Source organism: Rissa tridactyla, chromosome 1 (assembly GCF_028500815.1).
Source record: "Rissa tridactyla isolate bRisTri1 chromosome 1, bRisTri1.patW.cur.20221130, whole genome shotgun sequence".
Classification (NCBI taxonomy): Eukaryota; Metazoa; Chordata; class Aves; order Charadriiformes; family Laridae; genus Rissa; species Rissa tridactyla.
Genome location: NC_071466.1, coordinates 6166453 through 6187372, shown reverse-complemented (window position 1 = coordinate 6187372; position 20920 = coordinate 6166453). Strand labels below are relative to the sequence as shown.

The 20920-nt window shown below is 42.5% G+C and overlaps 1 protein-coding gene across 8 annotated transcripts in view; it reads right to left on the bottom strand.

The window, feature by feature from the left end:
* RSF1 (remodeling and spacing factor 1) overlaps window positions 1–20920 on the bottom strand; it is a 70493-nt gene that overhangs the window by 9926 nt on the left and 39647 nt on the right. For all 8 annotated transcript variants that reach the window (XR_008465101.1, XM_054193242.1, XM_054193198.1 and 5 more), the window contains 8 exons: window positions 18829–19026; window positions 17314–17418; window positions 14982–15061; window positions 9792–9846; window positions 8384–8493; window positions 5297–5364; window positions 3090–3297; window positions 872–1095 (listed from right to left, as the gene is read on the bottom strand). Coding sequence is in view for 7 of the 8 variants with exons in the window: in XM_054193242.1 (XP_054049217.1) it covers window positions 872–1095; window positions 3090–3297; window positions 5297–5364; window positions 8384–8493; window positions 9792–9846; window positions 14982–15061; window positions 17314–17418; window positions 18829–19026 (1048 nt within the window). In the remaining variant the exon portion in view is untranslated. The remainder of the gene's footprint in view (window positions 1–871; window positions 1096–3089; window positions 3298–5296; window positions 5365–8383; window positions 8494–9791; window positions 9847–14981; window positions 15062–17313; window positions 17419–18828; window positions 19027–20920) is intronic.

Here is a 20920-nt window from a genome sequence, read left to right as displayed (position 1 = left end):
TGGATGGAGTATTGACCCCTGGGGGACACCACTGGTTACAGGCCTCCAACTGGACTCTATGCCGCTGATCACAACCCTCTGAGTTGTCACACAGCCAGCTCTCGATCCACCTCACCGTCACCTCATCTAGCCCATATCTGGCCATATCTGGCCCTTTCTAAGACTGGGTCTCAAATGAAGCAGAAACAAGGAGGACAGTATTCAGAGGAAGACGCTAATCACGAAAAGGTTTAAGTATTGCAGAGGTACTATTCTCTCACACTTCAAACCGTGCTAACAGAAAACGGACTGGCTGAAGGAGAGGTAGAATAAAGTGAATTATTCGGTTCTCCTGTGATGCAGGAGTCTTCAGTCTTTAAGGATCAAAAAGGATAATTGTAGCAAGGACAGAGTCAAGGTGTTATCGTTTGCTTCCAAGCCTGCCAGAGAACACAGAATGCTGTACAACTGAAGGGACCTTCTTCCATAAAACGTCAGCGAAAATGTCTCTTTCAGAAGCTTTTTCAAAGGTAATCGGAAAGTCTTCAAGTAGCTATAAAGAAATGAATTTTTGCCTCCATCCTCTCTCTTCCCTGCAACCACGTACCAAACAGGAAGGTACAGGGTAGCTGAAGCTATCTACAGAAGTGGATATTTAAAACATAGCACAAACATTAATTTAAACACATCATTACTTAAAATGCCCAGAACCTAGTACTCAACACCAGTTTCCTGCAGAATATTCACAGCAGAACAAGTAGCAAACTGCCTTTACAAGCAAAGATGACATCTGATTTGACCAAAGCAAGCAAACAAGTGAGTGTCGGTCGTGACATGAAACAGACTTCCCCAGTACAGAGTATTTAATGTATTGAAGACATCTTACACTCACCAGATTCTCTGCTTGAATTGTCCTCAGAATCTTCATCTTCGTCATCTTCAGAATATTTTTTCTTGACTGTTTTCCTTCGTAACCGCCTGCTTTGCCTCATGGGCCTGGAGAGGTGTCTCCTGGAGATGCGGGCACAGAACTCGGAATCGCTGTCTTCGTTTGACGGTGGGTCATCTTCGCTTTCATCCAGATTTTCCTCTGATATAACAAACTCATCCTGCGATCTGTTCAATGAGAGACCCACAGGCAACAGAGATGGATATCGGAAACAAAGGATTGCAACATTTTACAAGCGATATATGCACAATAAGTATTGTCTTACACAGAAAAAAGCACAAATCTTATAGTAATAATGCAGAGCAAAGATCCAGAGAGAGCAAGCTGCCATCCCTGACGTTAGGTTTCAGTTGTACACTTGGGACAGAGCTTTACAGTGCCGTACACAGCAGATGGATATAATCCTCCCCCTCTGCATGCCCTGCTGAGGCCGCATCTGGAGCACTGGGTCCAGTCCTGGGCTCCCCGGTTCAAGAAGGAGAGGGAACTGCTGGAGAGGGGACAGCAAAGGGCTACCAAGAGGATGAGGGGACTGGAACACCTCTCATGAAGAAAGGCTGAGGGATTTGGGTCTTTTCAGTCTGGAAAAAAGACGACTGAGGTGGCATCTTATCAACGCTTATAAATACTTAAAGGGTGGGCGTCAGGAGGATGGGGCCAGGCTCTTCTCAGTGGTGCCCAGGGACAGGACAAGAGGTAACGGGCACAAACGTGAGCATAGGAAGTTCCACCTCAACATGAGGAAGAACTTCTTTACTTTGATAGGTTCTGACATAGGACAGATTCTGGAGCATTCATAAAGTACACTGCAATGGAACATCTGCACAGCAATAACTATGGATGAGCCTCCCCTGTGGAGGGGAAAGTAACACCCACCACGTTCTGGCAGAGATGAGCTGCCCTTCACGAACCCAGCACCATCCTACGCAATTTCTGAGAGTGAGAATATCGTGTCTTAACACAAAATTGTTGCTCTCATGCAAAAGTCGCATCTCGCAAACTCATCCCCTTGTAACACTCCCGTCGTGTCAAAAGGGAGCCAATGCTTTTTTAAAAGCCGTTGAGCGCTGAAGGTACACGGTCACTTGCATTTGTCCGCCAGTTGAATGTAAATTCCTCTATAACATCCAGAAGGCATTCATTCAGCAGAGGCTGGAGTTGAAAAATGCATGAGCACACTTTAACAGATCAATGCGCTATTAATTCTGGGAGATTTCCGCAAGCTGCGCTCATTGATTGGAAATTTCCAGCACATTTAGCTCAGCTATTCCGGGCGTCACTGAAATGGCCTCAGCATGGTCACAGGTGAAAAGCAAAGCTCAAAATTTGCTTCTATGTTGTATAGATTATCCATACACTTAGGCAATTGACTCAGCGACTGGTGTAAAGCTTTAAACGCTGTTGGTAAAGAGCTTAGACCTCATGTTCCGTTATGTTTCTTCACTGAGGCATAAAGGACGTCTAAAATTATTATTAAATTTTTTAACGTTAGGAATTCCCCAGACCGAACGATGAGAAATTCCGTGGAAAGAGAGTTTCAGTTAGCCAGAGCAATACTCATTTAGCATTTAAAGCTTCACGCGACGCGTATTTGTTTTCTACACTATAAACCACTCCTTCGGCTGTTTTCAAACGCTACCTCCTAGAGAGCAGAAATCAAGAATTCATTTCAGAACCCGCATGTCGAGTTCTGTATGCTCTAAATGGGGACATTTTACTCTTCCAATTTCTAAATGACAATCAGGCCCATCAAAAATTGCACAAAATAGGACAAAAGGGAACAACCAGCCTCATTTTAGCTCCATCTTTGTTAGGGATTTCTGCTAGACACTCACGTCGGTCAGAGAACTGAGCCCCTCTGGCTCCATCACTAACATAATGGTGTTTAGAACCCCGCGGTGTGGCCTCAAACATACCAGTAACATTTCCACAACACGTTTTGCTTAAAATACAGATTGGATGATTTCAGCGCATGGATCCGGAGCGCAGTTTTTTCCAGTACAATGACGTTTCCCCTGGGCCGGGAGGACTTTTGCTGGCCCCGCGCAGTGATGTCCCCGCACTGGGCACATGCTCCTAACGATCGTTTCAGGGGCACTGCAGGGTCACAGAAGCCCGTAGCGGTCTGTGACTCGTGGTGGAAGTTCAATTGCAGACCTACCCATCGCTGATCTTGAATTCATCCTCGCTCTCCTCTTCATCCAGATTACTGTCACTGTCCAAGTCGTTTAGTCGCCGTCGTTTCTTGCGCCGTGCTGCAGCAGCCCTTTGTGGTCGCTTGTTTTCTTTCCTTTCTTCCTCCAGGATTGTGGAAATGTCTTTTCCACGGTGACCTGTGATATTAGACATGTCTTTGCCTCTGCCGATGCCTGAATTCAGTGACAGAAAAGGGAAAAAAGAGCAAGTTTATTTTTCATTTAACTTTATACACATCTTTCTTCCGTGCCCCTCTAGCTTCAGTTTATTTTCTGTAATGCAGAATATTTTTTTGTCATGCAAGACTCTCTCTGGAGTCATTCCCGACATCCCCCACTCCTAGCTGTGGTCACTTCGAAATACATGTGGCCCATGGAGAAGACAGTGGATAAGTGTCAACCCCAACCCACATTATCACCAACGCCAGTGCCTTGTGAGTAGGGCAGATATCAGAAAACACACTACACACCCACAGACACCCAATTTTCAGGTTGTCTGTGTAGATGCACCGAGCTGCTGGAAGCTGGTGTCTTTACGGAGGTGCCAAAAGCCAAACAACTGAGGGAGAATCCTCTTGGTGGCCGGTCACCAGTGGTGTCCCTCAGGGCTCAGTTTTGGGGCCAGTTTTGTTTAATATCTTTACCAATGATCTGGATGAGGGGACTGAGTGCACCCTCAGTAAGTTTGCAGATGACACCAAACTAGGTGGGAGTGTTGATCTGCTTGAGGGTAGGAAGGCTCTACAGAGGGCCCTGGACAGGCTGGATGGATGGGCCAAGGCCAACTGTATGAGGTTTAATAAGGCCAAGTGCCGGGTCCTGCATTTCGGTCACAACAACCCCAAGCAACGCTACAGGCTTGGGGAAGAGTGGCTGGGAAGCTGCCCAGCAGAAAAGGACCTGGGGGTGCTGGTGGACGGCCAGCTTAACATGAGCCAGCAGTGTGCCCAGGTGGCCAAGAAGGCCAACAGACTTCTGGCTTGTATCAGGAATAGCGTGGCCAGCAGGAGCAGGGAAGTGATGGTGCCTCTGTACTCGGCACTGGTGAGGCCTCACCTCGAGTGCTGTGTTCATTTCTGGGCCCCTCTGTACAAGAGGGACATTGAGGTGCTGGAGCATGTCCAGAGGAGAGCTACCAGGCTGGTGAGGGGTCTGGAGACCAGGTCATATGAGGAGAGGCTGAGGGAGCTGGGCATGTTTAGCTTGGAGAAGAGGAGGCTGAGGGGAGACCTCATTGCCCTCCACAACTCCCTGAAAGGAGGTTGGAGAGAGGTGGCTGTTGGCCTCTTCTCCCAGGTGAATAATGACAGGACCAGAGGAAATGGTCTGAAGCTGCGGCAGGGGAGGTTTAGATTAGATATTAGGAAGAATTCCTTTACTGCAAGAGTGGTCAGGCACTGGAACAGCCTGCCCAGGGAGGGGGCTGAGTCACCATCCCTAAAGGTGTTTAAGAAACATCTAGATGTGGCACTTCAGGGCATGCTCTAGTGGCAGAGATTGTAGGTTGTTTGGTTGGACTCGATGATCTCAAAGGTCCTTTCCAACCATGAAGATTCTATGATTCTATGAGAACATTTCGTGGCAGTTGTCTCCAGGCAAGTTAAGGTGATGCAGAAGCACAAACCCACCTACATCCCTCAGATACTGCTGAAGATCTCTCCTTTGGTCCCTATGTTGCCTTAACAGGCAACAAAGAACATAATCTCACTTTATTCACGTACAACTGAGAAGTGCTGATGGATCTGCATTAATATTTTTAGGACAACTTTGTAGACCCGGTCTTTTAAGGGTCCAGCTGTGGACCAATTTATAAGCCAAATTTTTACAGGGGACAAATGTCAACAGCGCTAGCTGCCATTCCAATCTCAAACCCAAAACTTAGTAAATTAATTAATTTTAAGAGTTTTCTTGTCATGCTTATTCATTGCATTCGTATATCAAAATACATACAAGCGGAATTTAACTATCACAACCAAATACTTATTTTGGCAGCCTGGGATGGCCATTCCCAAGGGAAATTATTTAGTTCGATTCCGAAAATACCACAGTAAAAACCGTAAACTACAAAGTTCAAGGCAGAAGATTATATTTGTCGCTTCTCATATCAAAATAAATTTGGTCTCAATCTTCTTATCACCATCGCAATGAAAAACAAGTAACAGCAGAAACATACCTCCTCCATCGGCCTCCTTGATATCGTCTTCAATTGCCTCATCAATTGCCTCATCGAATTCATCAAACCTAAAAGTAACAGCTTTCATTTACCACTTTGAAGCCAACCCGGATTAAATTATATTATGAAAACATACCTCAAAATATAAAACTGCTCTAAGAAATCACACTGCACAGACAATGGGCTGGATATATAATAAAATACCAGATAATGGGTCGGATTGATAATAAAATAGCCATTTTTTAAAAGGTGCGTTTCTTATTTCTACTCGCTGGCAGATTATTTATCATCGCCTGGCTGCCTTACTATTGATTTATGGGAATAGAAACCCACTTTCCTTTTACATGACATAGCACTGCATTTAACAATATATAATTTGCAAGTTCTTTAAGATGGTTTCGGTGGCGTTTTTCACACAAAGTATTAGTCATTTTTTCCACCCCTTTTATTAGGTGACATACACACTACCAATCTGCAAAACAGACTTTCAGGAAAGCACCTATTAAAGTCAAATTATTCACCCTGTCTAATTTTTACTTGAAAACTTATATCAGATAGCTTCTTCCTCCTCTTCTAGCTCATGGGAATTATACTTTATGGATCTGCAACATCCTAAACTGAACAGATAAAACATACTGCACGCAGTAGAGACAAATATACATATACACGGATAACTATAATGTAATGTCACATAACAAAAGCAAAATATTTGAGTATGTTTGTTCTGTGTCAGCTTTTATAAAACTGCTGAAGTCTCTACACACTGAACTCATTTAAAGGGAACAGCAATTGGAGGAAAAAGGATCCAGCCCTTTTACGCCAACGACTTCAGTTTGTTTCTTCAGTTATGAATTCCAACCCCGTAAGAAAGGATTGTTACCTGTATCACCAAATAGATCCCTTGAGACGTAACATGCAAAAGTACAAATTTTATTAACTATATAGGAAAGACATTTTATCTAGATGCAAGTTTTTCTTCCTCGCCTTTTTAAAAAATCAGGTTTTTTGGTATTATTTTAGATACAAACAACTAACAATCGGACAATACGTTCATTAAAGATTCAGTTTCTCAGCCACAAAAGAAAGATTACAGTTATATTTATCTTGGTCCTCCACAGTAACCTCCAGCAGAACAAGAACAGATCTAACTCCACATTCCGCTAGTAAGGATAAAACACTTCCTCCTTTAAAAATGAGGTGATGGATTTCTGGTCTCCTTATATTCCTGAAGAAAAACCGCACGCCGGGTTCAAGGCAGCTCTACACAGCATGGAAGTAACTCAAATTATTCCATCAATAAGATCAGTTCCACGTTACTCAAACGCTATTTTCCCTCCACACCGCTAAAAAAAAAAAAAAACCCTCTTTAAAACGTGAGAAATGACTTAACGCTTTCAAATCGCCGCTAACAAATAACCTGAGCTCAAACAGGGGCTGGCAACTGCTTGTCCCTTAGGTGTAATGGAACAGAATTCCTTCTGCTGCTGCTTTATTCGTAACGCAGATTTCCGCTAACCTGCTCACGGGAGGACTCAGCAGACGACTCGGGTGATACGAAGGGATTACAGATCCTTAGAGAACCGGAATGCTACACGACGCACATCTGTCTGTACGCGGAATAAAGCATTTAGCATTTATTCCCCCCCCGCCGAAGGAAAGCATACACAACTCTCAGTGACACCAGCGGGACTTCACTGCGGACATATACATTTGAAGTGACAGATTGACACCTGTAATATTTTCACCGGCTCAAAGTTATGCGTGTGACGGAGTCTGTAAGAAAGACTCTGTCATTTTGTATCAGGAGACCGATTTTTTTCCAGAACAACATTATATGAAATGTTATTTCCAATAAAAATTATTGTCCTTGCACAACATGTGTCCTGCTGAAGTCGTGCCAGATAGCCTACGGGCAAGGGGTTTTTTTTCCTCCTGGTCAGATGCTGCCTGACCTGTCACGAACATAACAGCAAATCTATATGATCTTGCCTGGGGCATACTGTTCCTTACAGAAATACTTAATTTCCCGAAGCAGCAACGGCATTTTCATTAGCGTGACTTCTGCTGTTAATTTAAAAAGTCACCGAAAATCAACAGCTAAGCAAGGTCAGACTGAGTTTTCCGAACGGGCTGGAAAATTCAGCGTATACAAACACCGTGCCTCCCCTCAAGAGCAAAACCAGACTGACCATGAGTTTAATCACGGTTATTGTTGGAAGATTTTCAGAGTTGTAATGTTCTAATTTTTCATGATAAAGGTCTACATAGAGCAAGTACAGGAAAGGTAATACTTTTTTTTTTTTTTTTTTTTTTATATTCCTAATGCAGCTGGGACAAAAACCCTACAAGCTCTCAGGAAACCACATTCTTCCCTAATTCCCAAAGGCAGCCTGCTTGCCTGGCGGACCGCAGAGGGTACGGAGCATCTCAAGGTATCATTTAGAAAATAGTTTATAAAACATCTTAGTAATACACTGAGAACAAAAGATAATATTAAGATCACGCTGAATTTTGGAAACTTTAGTGACCTGTTCTACTTTCAGAACACACAGAGCCTAAATATCTTGGAATTTTAATCTACTAATTGCATTTTTTTTATCACAGTTTCTTTAAAGAGTTACAGACCAGTTTTAGACGTACTGTCTCATAACTGAGTATTGTATTGAGAATGTATAATTGCGTTTTAAGTTTCATGCTCATTTCATGTAAAGAAGCCGTAAGGTGGGGGGGGAAGAGAGGGAGGAACGTAAGGCCTTTAGACACAAGCGTAAGTCTCCCTTTCATCAGAAAGCAGAGGCGTGATTCGCCTGCTTGAACTTACCTCCAGAAACTGCAGTAACACCAAAACCTTCTCCGGTATTCCTCAACAAAGCACCACATACATTTCATTTTTGTAAGGCATCATCCCTTCATTATACCACCTAATTTGCTTTGATAACCACAACGCATAACCAGCATTCAGAGGGAAGAACAAAGCTCGGCCTCTCTTTTAAATATAAAAACGTTCACGAGAAGTGGCGGGTCGCTTGAGAAAGAAAGCGACAGTATGACTTTTTCTTTTACGAGGTGTTTAAACAAGCTGCTGACCTGTAGCTTATGCACTTTCGGGTTCTGGTAGACCTCCTTTCAAGCAGCTTTGATTTTGGCTTTTTGGAATCTTTCTTCTTTTCTTCCTGACCTTCAGGTATTTCTGGCTCCTGGTCACATAAGACAGAAGTGTCAAAAAGCTTCATCTGTCCCCTCCCTCCACGCTCATTGTGGCTGAGCTCATGATACCGATACCCTCCAGGAAGCTCAAATGCCCAACACAACACATTTTGCCTTCTAATATAATGACTTGTTGCAGCAGAGTTGACGTGAACACTTGCACTTATCGCCCTTACTGGCTAGAAAAGTTCACAAATACAGAGTTTAAGGGTTCAGGCTGTTGCATCATCGTGTTTATCACCACCGAGATGATGGTGATAACCCCAGGACTATTAAATGCAGCAGCTGAACAAATTGCCTAGCACCTCTATATACTGAGCACGGGGACACCTCTACATGGTGCAGTTTCAATAAAGTTCCACGCAGGTTAATTTTATGATATTTCTACCCAGTTATTAATTTAACAAAAAATAAATAAATAAATAAATAAATAAATATCTGCCCCTAGGCTGAATTTTTCGAATATTTGCTCCCAGCCATAGACTTTTTTGCAAGTTTAAATCTGTTATCGTCTTCCTGTTATCCAGAGACAGGGGGAGAAAGCTGGCTTTATTACAGTCAGTTAGAGCGGAAAGTCTACGTTTAAAACAAACAAAAGCTTCATTTCAAACTCTCATGCAAGGAACAGATTATACAATTGCAGACGAAGGCATTTGGCTAAGACTTCAAGAGAATCACTTTAAAGTGTATTTAAGAAGTGAGAAGAGGCTGTTCTCCGCATGAAGAAAAACATTTTCCTCTTCTGTAAAGGGAAGCCATATAAAAGCATCTGTTAATAAAACACTAAATGTTTATAGCTTTTAACCACATGTGACTTCAATATACATTTGTCGGAGGCAAATGTTACACTTCTAACAGATACTACATATTCCCTACGTACTCCCCTAGGCCAGAAACATTTGTTTGCATCAGTTCCAAAGGAAAGCTACGACAGTTAGCTCGGACCTAGAGAACTATACAACCGACACCAGACTTAAATAAACAAACTACAGAACGGTAAAGGACTGCGCTCGAAACCCAGGTGCAATGGGTAGGGAGGCAATTCTGCAATCCGTCGCTGGCAGAGGACTCTGGCACCCGGTGGCTCTAATAAACACAATAAAGCTCCCCTGGTTTCTCTGCCAAATTCAGTCCCAGACTAAAACGAAAGGTCTAGAATTATTTCTGACCTGCATATAGATTGATTTTTTTCTTTCCAAGATGCTACTAGCACTTCTAACGTACCACTGAGAAACTTCTTGCCCGAGAAGTTTGGAAAAGAAAACAATAATACAACACGGTAACTTACCTGAGGTGGAATGATGTTCTCAATACTGATACCCACATACACCAATCGCTCTTTTCTTTAGGAGAGAAAAAATGAAAATAAGTTTACAGAAAGACTGCAGACTTCTAAAATAATGCTGTAATTAGCACCGACTGAAGCTCTTATCGCTAGGCAGAAGCGTCCCAAGAGGATGTTCCAACTGGAAACTGTTGTTTTAGTTGGAATTATGTGCTAAATCTCACATGATTACATTTTCCTGCATGCATAATGTGAGAGATTTCACAGAATCACAGAGTGGCAGGGGTTGGAAGGGACCTCTGGAGACCATCCAGTCCAACCCCCTGCCAGAGCAGGGTCACCCAGAGCAGGTGGCACAGGAACGCATCCAGGTGGGTTTGGAATGTCTCCAGAGACGGAGACTCCACCACCTCTCTGGGCAGCCTGTGCCAGGGCTCTGCCACCCTCACAGGAAAGAAGTTCCTCCTCATGTTGAGGTGGAACTTCCTATGCTCAAGTTTGTGCCCAAATTTCCAAGGAGTTCTAACAATCAACAGTACTTGAAGATTGCAGGCACCACAGAAATGATCGAATTCGGGTGTAAAAAGCAATTAAAAAAACAACTGAAAAATAATAATGTTGTGATCAAGATTATGCTGTCACATCCATAACTACGACCAACCTTAGTGGCGCTGGAAGAAAAAATGGGCGTTCAAAATTACACTGAACTGGGAAAATTATGCAAAGATGGGATGCAATCCAAAATGGACAAGTGCCAGATTTTAGACCCAGGCAGGAACAATCCACTTTAGAAACACCAGGGAACAAATAAGTGCCTACGTAGCAATTCCTTGCTGGAGTAGAATAGCTCAAACAAAGATCAACAGAGTCAAGCTGCTGCGGAAACAACTATGATGACAGATGGACTGGTGAACAGAACAGCCGACAGGACGACTGAAGGGAGCTTGCCAAGGTAGTAGTCAGCCCTGTTCACACCCAGCCGGAGCGCTTGGTGCCATCGGACACCACACACACTTCAAGAAAGATGGGATCCAGCTGAAGAGTTCAGAGCCAGCCAGTAAGAGTTACTGGAGGGCAGCAGACATGCCCTGGTGAGAAAGGATGAAAAAAGAGGATAGATTGGTCTAGAGAACACCAGACGGAAGATGGGAGAGAGAACAGAACTCAAATACAACAAGGACACTTGTAAGGAGAAGTAGGCTGTCCTCCTCATCCACAGTACGTTACAGGATTAAATCAAAGTAAAATTCAAGTTTAGACTTCACTTGCCTCAACACTAGCATCCTGTATCATCTGAATTGCCCTGGGCACAACTCGGGCTCCTGGCCTCTACTTGCGGCTCCTGAAGGACACAAGTCTCCCATGGGTCTTGTCATATCTGTCAGTCCCAACTAGAGATGCCTTGGGTATCCAAGCACCTCGCAAACAGCACTGGGTGCTCGTCCTCAGGGTACTCAACTGAGATGTCAAAAAAGCGGCCTGTCAGGAAGAATAGCCAGGTACTAAACCAGACCAGAGTGGGAATCCAAACTACCATCACCATGGGTCCCTACTAGCCTTTTTCTAGGAAAACAAGGGATAATTTAAACAAATTAAGATACCAAAGAAAGTTGGTGACATTTATTGGTCTCTGCAAGGACTCTAAAAGCAAGCCACATCTCTAAAGATTTTAAAATTATTGTGAATAATGGTATTTTAGACCATATGCTCTAAAGAAGAACCCTGTGGGGGGAAAAGGTATGAACTAGACATTTGCCAGCAGACCTCCAATTTTCAGGATCCAGCGAAACACGGTTAGAGTTGAGATGAAATCACCCAAGAACCAGTCTTAACCTCCTCCAGGTTCCTGAGCTAAAGAGCCTCAATCAACCAGAATCAGACTTCAGAAGTTACAGCGGGTGGTTGCCCAAGCACATACCACATGGACTTGAGTTGCAACAGGACGCATCACGTACACAACTCATCTCGACCTGTACACAAACGCCTGAGATGAGTATTAATCCCAGATGCGTTTACTTCAAATGGGCATTATTTTTTGCAAATAGAGGGGTGTAAAAATTTTGTTTCCAATACCTTCATTAATTTCTAAAGGATCTAAGTAAATTTTCTGACTAGCCTTCTGCACTATCCAAACTATTATCCAAATAACCTCCTGGAGAACTCTTTACTGAAAGAATCTAGTATAATATTACTTTCTTAAATAACATGAACAAGCACGGTTCCTAAAGTAATACTAACAAGCGGATTTTAGGCTGTGTTACAGCTAAAAAGACCGTGAACTTTGACAACTCAGTATCATTAGATCTAAATTGAAATTCTGGCTGTGTATAGAAGTATTTGGTTTTGTCTCCTAATGCCAATTCTCCAAACTGATGGATCAAAAAAACCCCCATCTTCATCCATCTGAGCACCACAAGATTGGTTGGATGAGGAAGAATTTTGTCATACACTGTGCAAAATCACTACGTTCTTGAAAACGAACTAAAATAACATCTTAAGGCAAGGCATGCAACTGCTAAAATGAGAAAGGAACTAGAAACATAAATATTGTAGTATTCAGCAAGTGTCTTTGATAGTTTCCTCCACTTCTCATTTCTTGTAATGCAAAACATCAAGAGACAAGAGAGATGCGAAAAATTCAGCTGTTTTTAAACACGATCAGTGAGGTTTCGAGACCTGCTTTTCTTCTGCCTGGCTTGAGCACACGCCGCTGAAGAAACCAGCAAATGAAACAATCCAAGTGCGGTAAAGGTCTTAAAATGAAACGCAAAATGAAGTATCAAATGCATTCTTTATGAGTGGGTAGCACACAGAAGCTCAACACTTTACCCAAGAGTTTAAACATTTGAACCAAGAGGGCTCCAACGGGAGGTGCAGATAAGCACTGACTGGTTATAAACTCTTCTGAACGAATCCAGAAAACATTTTCTCTCACGGAAGCAGCTGCAGAAGTCGCTACAGGGAAGTCATGAATGCGTGGATGAAAGGAAGTACTTATTCCACCTGATTCGGCCTGGGAGAAGCAGCCAAGGAGTCAGAGAGTCTCTAACACGAAGTAAAGGGGAATCCATAAAAGCTTTAATGCCCACTCCCTCTAGCTGGTGGTAGGACATGATTACAGAAGTGAGCGTGTACGTGAGAAACCTGAACTTCAGCCAGGCTGGTGCGGTAGCACCTTGAATTCATGAACAGGGGAGAAAAAAAAAAGAAAAAGGTACGACTTTGATCTATGTATTTGTAAGTCAACGTAAAACCTAAAGTTTTCATTAAAAATGTCTGTGACGTAGCGCTTTGGGGATGTCTAAGAATGTAGCTGAGCAGCTGAATGAATTTCAAGCAGGTTCCTGAAAGCTAGAGAATAACTGAAAGAGCACGACAGTATCACTAGTTCAAAAAGCATGATAATAACACTGGTTCCAAGAATCTATTAAGCGTGTGTGCCCATGATGAGCCAGTTGGTTTTCTCCTCTTCGCCAAAAAGACAGACAACACATACCGCGATTTTACTGAAAACATTACATTAAAATATTTCCGTGCCCCAAACAAACAACCTGCTTTAACTTTCCCACCGAGCTGTAATAAGGACTATCATTTCTTCTAGCATTATAATTCTTCAGCCTTGTTACCTTAAAATTTGCTAAAACGTACCCCTGTGAAGCTGAAAGACTTCAATATTCAACTACTGTATCACAAAATCTTTTATAACCCAAGCTCTTTTCTCTTTTTAAGAGACAAAAAAAATAAATTAAAATCAATCTGATGATATACAATCCAAAACATTAGGTTTATTTGGTATGAGGATCAGATTGCAAAATGCTTGTTAAACATCTGTTTCAGACACTGAAAAGTGCGATAATAGCAATTGTGTGCTCTCCTGTAACCGCTAAAAGATTGTATTTTTATGCAACACTAGGGATTTCAAGAAAGCAAGACAGACCGGAAAAAGCTGGCAGTCCATGTAATGTTTGCCAGCAGAATATTTACCAAAGTAGGTCCAAAAACGTTGCTCACTAGTAAATGAGTCTTCCCACCATAAAGCGGAGCAGCAGACACAGTTCCTTTGTGTCCTCCACAGATGGAGGCTGTGTGTAAGCTGAGCTCGCTCATAAAAATAGCTAATAGTTTCATTCCCAAAGCTGCAAATTCAGGGGGATTGGCAAGCCGTGGATAATTTTACCACAGTGTGATCTAGCTCCACCCCGAGAAGCAGCCACGTTAGGAACAGTCGGAACCTGATCTGTCACTATCATTGTTGCTGCTGCAACAGCAATAAACAGGAGATTTAAAGAAGCTGAAAAACAGACTGGGACTGTGTTTTGGTCTTCCCAGCACCGAATTGCTACATCCCATGGGATATCACTGTACCTGCTGCAAATACCAACCTGCTCAATTACTTTCTTTGAAAGGGACTCACCTTCTGGTGAAACTTGCCTTTTAAGATCTAATTCGTGCAAAGTTTTGTTTAATAATGCATACATATGTTATCACACTTTGCAAAGTAGTCAATATATGTCCTAAAAGGTGTAAATTATGCAGACTGTGTTTCATGTCCCTCGTTTGCGGGTCTGAAAAGTGCCGACAGGATGTTCCAAATATTAAGACTGTTGTTCATGGTTTGCATTTAGCCTTCAGAAAGGCAGGGGTGGACACAAAATTTCATTCAAAGTTGTAATTCAGCTGACCCCCTGCACTGCCGCAATTGCATAATCTTGTAAATTCGGCAAAGTTTAACAGAATTTAAAGCAACAAGACTCAAAAAAAACACATTAATCTGGATGACCTTTATACCAAAGTCAGGACTTAACCTTGCTTACAGCAGGAACTCTACGCACGGCTGCCAGCATTACTAACACGTGCAGCTGAACCAGTGCTAAAAACCACTTCCCTACTGGTACAGGAAAGCCAAGTTTACGTTCAGTCACCTTAACCATATACAAACGTATATAATAAGCAAAACAAATATATTTGTTTATAAGCAAAACAATGTATTTGCTTCTCTTTCCCAATTACTGGATTTTTCCCCCCTTTCTTGCAAGCTCTCCCAGCACTGTGCCACTGGTAATTAGTGGGAAGTCAAAACCGCTTTCAGCAATTCCCAGTCTCGTCGCGGCTTCCCCCCCCAGTCCCCAGTTATTTTAATGCCTGGTCAGTTATTACTACCCCTCTGCTGTGAATGCAACCAAACAATAGTACCTGCGTTCTGCGCGCTCCTTCTTTTTTAAGACAACATCCAGATCTTGTAATTGTTCTTCCAATTTCTCGCAGAGTAATTTCTAAGGGAACGAAACACAGTATTAGTTGTGTTAATAAACCAACTGTTTTCGTGTTGAACTAACGTTCAGACAACTTCATTCGCTATATTTGTCTGGAAGAAGGAGGAGTGGGTTGCTACACTGGAAGCTTCTCTTCGATGAAGAAGTCTTTACAACAAATACTGTTCTTCCTAAAACACGTGTGCTTCCCCATGAACTGCTAGAGAGATGCATCCTCCCAGTTACTGGCATTTACTGTCGGAAGCAATGTGCCTAAAGCAAGTATTCAAGATGTTTAGAAGAAACATACTTGTAAATTAGTACCACGTTTTTGTTGGTATTTACAACTTTGTCTCCGAGAAACCTGAGGATTTCCCAGACACACATAATACACATACAGAAAGGCGAGCGTATACACACAGGGCGATACCGGGTTGTCCCTTATCTTAATCTTTGGAAAACGCGCGAGTCTGTGGACACGGCAATAAAAAGCAGAGATACGCTTCAGCATCATTTTCTTACCAAATGTTCCCTATCTTAAAACACCACTTAATACTCGAGGAGCCGTATGTAAAAAATGACTTTTTTAAGAACAAACGGTGCCTTATTCCATGCTAATGCCCTCATCGTGCTATTTCCAAGGATGATCTTCCCGCTTTTACAAATCTGTCATTTTTCATATTAAAAAATTACTGAACAGCAACAGAGCAAGGAGATGCTCTACAGGCTGCAATCCCAAATGGTGCAAAGAAAACATTCTCACGTATTCAAGATCATCACTACTGAAAAACGCTCCTCAGATGACAACTAAAAATCAAAGCTGGGTACAGCCGTAGCAAGCCATGTCCAGCGTGCCTACCTTTTTGCAGGGCGACAGCCCTTCTGGCAAAGAATTTTTCTAAAAGCAAGGAAGGGCTTTGGGATCAGGCAGATTATTGTGAAAATGCGCATAAATGCTTCCCCATGAATTTAACAAGAGCAGCATCACACACTCTTCAGGCTTATCCTCCCTGGCACCAACCCTGCAAATCCTGCTATCTTAAATGTACGTTAAATGAAACTGGACATGTGTACTATGCTTTGGGGTTGTTTTGGGGAAGAAGCAGCTTCTAGCCTTCAAAAAAGTGTTCATACTTGTTTATTACTTCATAGTATCATAGAATCACCCAGGTTGGAAGGGACCTTTCAGATCATCGAGTTCAACCATCAACCTAACTCTGACAAAACCCATCCCTAAACCATATCTCTAAGCACTACGTCTGCCCGGCTTTTAAATCCCTCCAGGGATGGTGCCTCAACCACTTCCCTGGGCAGCCTGTTCCAATGAATTGACAACCCTTTCTGGGAAGAAATTCTTCGTAATATCCATCCTAAACCTCCCCTGGCGCAACTTGAGGCCATTTCCTCTGGTCCTATCACCAGTTACTTGGGAGAAGAGACCGACCCCCCCTGGCTGCCCCCTCCTTTCAGGGAGTTGCAGAGAGTGAGAAGGTCTCCCCTCAGCCTCCTCTTCTCCAGGCTGAACACCCCCAGCTCCCTCAGCCGCTCCTCACCAGACTTGTGCTCCAGACCCTTCACCAGCTCCGGTGCCCTTCTCTGGACACGCTCCAGCACCTCAACGGCTTTTTTGCGGTGAGGGGCCCAAAACTGGACACAGCACTCGAGGTGGGGCCTCACCAGTGCCCAGCACAGGGGGATGGTCACTGCCCTAGTCCTACCCACCACAAGGACAACGCTGGCTCTCCCAGCAGGGACAAACTATACTGTGAGGCTAATTAGAAATAGCGGCTTTCTCTAACCAGCTTCTGAGCAAACGTCTCTGAAGAAGGAGCAGCACTTCAGAAACAGCTGCTTGGCCACTGATCCATCCCTCCGGGATAACAACATGGTGTTTCTTTTGGGAAAAATTAAAACATTGTATTTTTAATACTATGTTAGTCCTGAGGCAATTTAACCAAAGATGGGAGAAGACCGGTGTGGTTGGAGATTCCCATGTACACGTCAGCAGAAAAAATAAAGGGAAAGGAAAAACACCTCACAAAACTCAGTTGTGCTAATGGACAAGAGGGAAGATCTTTGTCTTTACTAATGACCAAGATCTTGTCTTTACTAACTTTACATCTTCCTTTACTAATGGACAAGATCCCTAAAATCCATCGCTGCCTATTTTTAAACAGAAAAATGATAAAAGAACTAATTAAAACTCTCAACAAATCCCCACAACCGCAAGCAAAGCTGAAAAGGAGAAGAGCGAAGCCGAATCGGAACCGTACGTGCTGGCAAGGCGGGCAGAACCACTCTCCGTCAGGGATTATCATCAAAGGCGGGCGAAGGCAGGCTGTGTGGTATCCGCTGTCACACGAGTCACACAACAAAATCTGTGCAAACAAAATGAATCATGAGTACCTTTTGGCATTCGTAACGTGGAACAAGCTCCAGAACTATTCCTCCAGCCAACACAGAAGCGCTTTATAAATACTTTGGACTGTGCCAAACCCAAAACACCCCTGTATCGCTTATCACTAGATGCTGCCAGAGCCAGGGGTGGTTTTTATGGGGAAGTTTATGTGTCACAGTTTTATATTTTAACACCAGATTTACTCTTATTATCTGTTCTCAGGCACCTCGTGCTACTGGACTACGTAGATGGTGTGCCCATAATGTGCAATCTGGTAGAGCTTTCCAGATCCCGGACTAAGTGGAAAACTGCATCTGAACAAGAGGCGGTGTGAATTGTTTTCCCTGCACACTCATATCCACGCGAAGGAAACCTGGCCATTCCCTCAATCAGGATGATTTTATGTCCCAGACAGTAGAGACAAAGCCTTGCAAAGTCTTAGAGGTACCCAGAACGGGGCAACCACCACAGTTCATACTTAGCTGTGTAAAGCTTGAGACATCCCTTTCCATTAACAATGAGGAACAAAGCTGGCATAAGCTGTGTGAGCACCTACTGGAATATTGATCTCCAACATCCTAAATTTCGAACTTTGCCTCAACTACGCTAGGATATCTGTCACACACCTGAGAAGATGCTTGTTCTGCGGGCTCACAGCAGGACTGCACGTTACGATTTCACAGAATCACAGAATTGTAAGGGTTCCGAGATCGTATACTCCAACCCCCTGCCAGAGCAGGATCACCCAGAGCAGGCTGCACAGGAACGCATCCAGGTGGGTTTTGAATATCTCCAGAGAAGGAGACTCCACCACCTCCCTGGGCAGCCTCTGGCTCTGCCACCCTCACAGTAAAGAAGTTTTTCCTCATGTTGAGATGGTATTTCCCATGTTCCACTTTGTGCCCATTGCCCTTTGTCCTGTCACTGGGCACCACTGAGAAGAGTCTGGCCCCATCCTCTTGCCCCCCGCCCTTTAGCTCTTGCTGAGCATTGATGAGATCCCCTCTCAGCCTGCTCTTCTCCAGGCTGAACAGCCCCAGGGCTCTCAGCCTTTCCTCAGCACAGAGATGCTCCAGTCCCCTGATCATCTTTGTAGCCTCTGCTGGACTCTCTTCAGTAGTTCCCTGTCTTGTCTCCTCTGTGTTCATCGAGATTGTGGGCACAACCTCAAAGCCTCACCCAGATGAATCCTCAATGGTCTAAGATATACCTCATAAACGACAACACTTCAGAGGCGGGTAAACAGAAGAAATAAGTTCCTTCTCTCCTTATTAAACTCATCTACTCCTACATACAGCCAGCTCAAAGGATGATGTACCTTCATATGCCACCAAAGCCCATCCACCACATCTGACACAACAGCCAACAGAAGCTTTCCCCAAACGCCTACCAGCTCGGGGTGATTGGGAAGGCCACACTTCTTGCACGGCTCATCATCATCAGCAGGTGCGGCTTCTTCTTCCTCCTCTTCTTCCTCTTCCTCCTCCTCATCCGAGTTTTTTTCACTCTCCGAGTCCTCACTTTCTTCGTTACTGGAGTATTTCCACCTGCCACGTGTCCGCGTACCCGTCCACCGAACTTTGCTTCTCTATGAGACACACCATTTCAAAGAGAAAACAGAAAGGCAGCTTACCGGGTTTCTTCCCAGACCTTAAAACACACCTTTCCCTACAGTGAAGCGATTCATTTCAATCAGAAAAATTGCAGAAAATTTACAACAGAGCATTTCAAAGAGCCTACAAGTGCAACAGGATAGGTAGAGGGAGAAAAATTCCTATCTACCAGTAAAGAGAAACTTTCAAATACAATTTAAAAGTAGGAAGTTAAATTTGTCACTCAGGCCTTTTTTTTTCTATTTTGACAAAGTCAACTTGCTCTAAAAATCCAAAGAGAATATTTTTTTTTTTTCCTCCTCACGTACAGTTTGTGTCCTATATTTCACTTTAGGAACCATGCTTGCACTCTAACACGCATATTAAGTATTTCTGTGCTTTTCTCTAAGACGGGCATACTTTTCTGAAATAAAATCACTGCACCTTTTAAATACGTAACTTATATCCAGGTCTTCTTTCAGATCTATAATTTTCCATCCTTTTTCTAAAGTGAAAACTGATTCAGTTGATGCTCTTTTTTTGCTAACCAAAGGGGCATCTACCCCTTTGTATCGTATCTACCTCGGTAAAACAACCGTATCTCTTACCAGGCAGTTACATGAATTTTCCACCTCTTTATTTTACATGGTGGAAAATGACACCTCTTATTCTCGAGATGTGTTAAGTTTTACCAGTGATTTGTTTAAAATACACTTTGAATGAAAAACAGAGTTCAATTAAAATTCAGAATATTATTTCGTATTCATTAGAACTACTTTCTGCAACTAGAATATTTCATATTCCAAGCAAAAGATGAAACAGGAGAAACTTTTCTTCCCATTAACTGTTTCTTGTGGACATTCTCTCAACTCCTTCCCTCCCCAGGCACTGAAAAAGGAAAATAACTTTTCTCGCTTTTCCAACCTAAAGCATTTTTTAATTTTGACTAAACAACTCATTGACCTGTATCAAGCTGAATAAACTAAAATGTACAAAATATTCTATTTCTCCTGCAGGACAGACTCAACCAAAGGAGTATTTGTCGTACTGGTACGATTTTGTTTCATGTTCTTAACATTAATTTCCAGCTCTTTATTCATTTTACTGTTCAATAAACTTTAGTAGCAGTACTACTACGGTACTTTAAATCCATGATAGTATTAGTTTAACTTTAGGCTTGCCCATATGTCATCATCATTTCAAATCTAGTTTTTAAAAAACCCTTCTTTAAAAGAAAACAAATATAAAATAGCCTATTAAAGATTTGGGTACTTTTCATCTCAAAATGACAGAAGCTTCCTACTTTCAAACTTCTTCCCCTATCATATTTATTTTAAAATCTATCTAGAAAAGTCAGTATTTTTAGATCTCTGTGTCCTTCAAAAAAAGAGATCAAGTTGAAACTCCTTTACCAACAGTACTTCAAAATTAAAACTACTTGTAGGACTGACAACCACTATGATTTTATTTTCTTAAATGAAAATTTTAAAATTAATCCTTGACCTTTTTTTCTCCATTATGTGTATGACAACACTTTTCAGTCTAAATGTTATCATTCCTTGTAAAATCAGCTGCTCATTTTATGAAGATTATTCAGCTTTGCTAAATAAGTGAATGTCTTGGTAGAGCTACAAAAAAAAAAAAATCAGTACGGAAATGGGTAGCAGCGGAAAAATTAGTAGGATTTCAAGCTGATATAAAACAAGTACACTTAAAAAGGTAGATTTTTTGTTACTTGTTTCTCTTTTGTACTCCATATCCAGAAGAAAAAAGGAAGATAAATTAATAAATGGTGTTTATAATTATATAAACGTAGAAGCAAACTATACGTATGCAATTTTAACTTATGTTATATGACACACTTTTAAGACCTATGCTGCATAAGCAAAA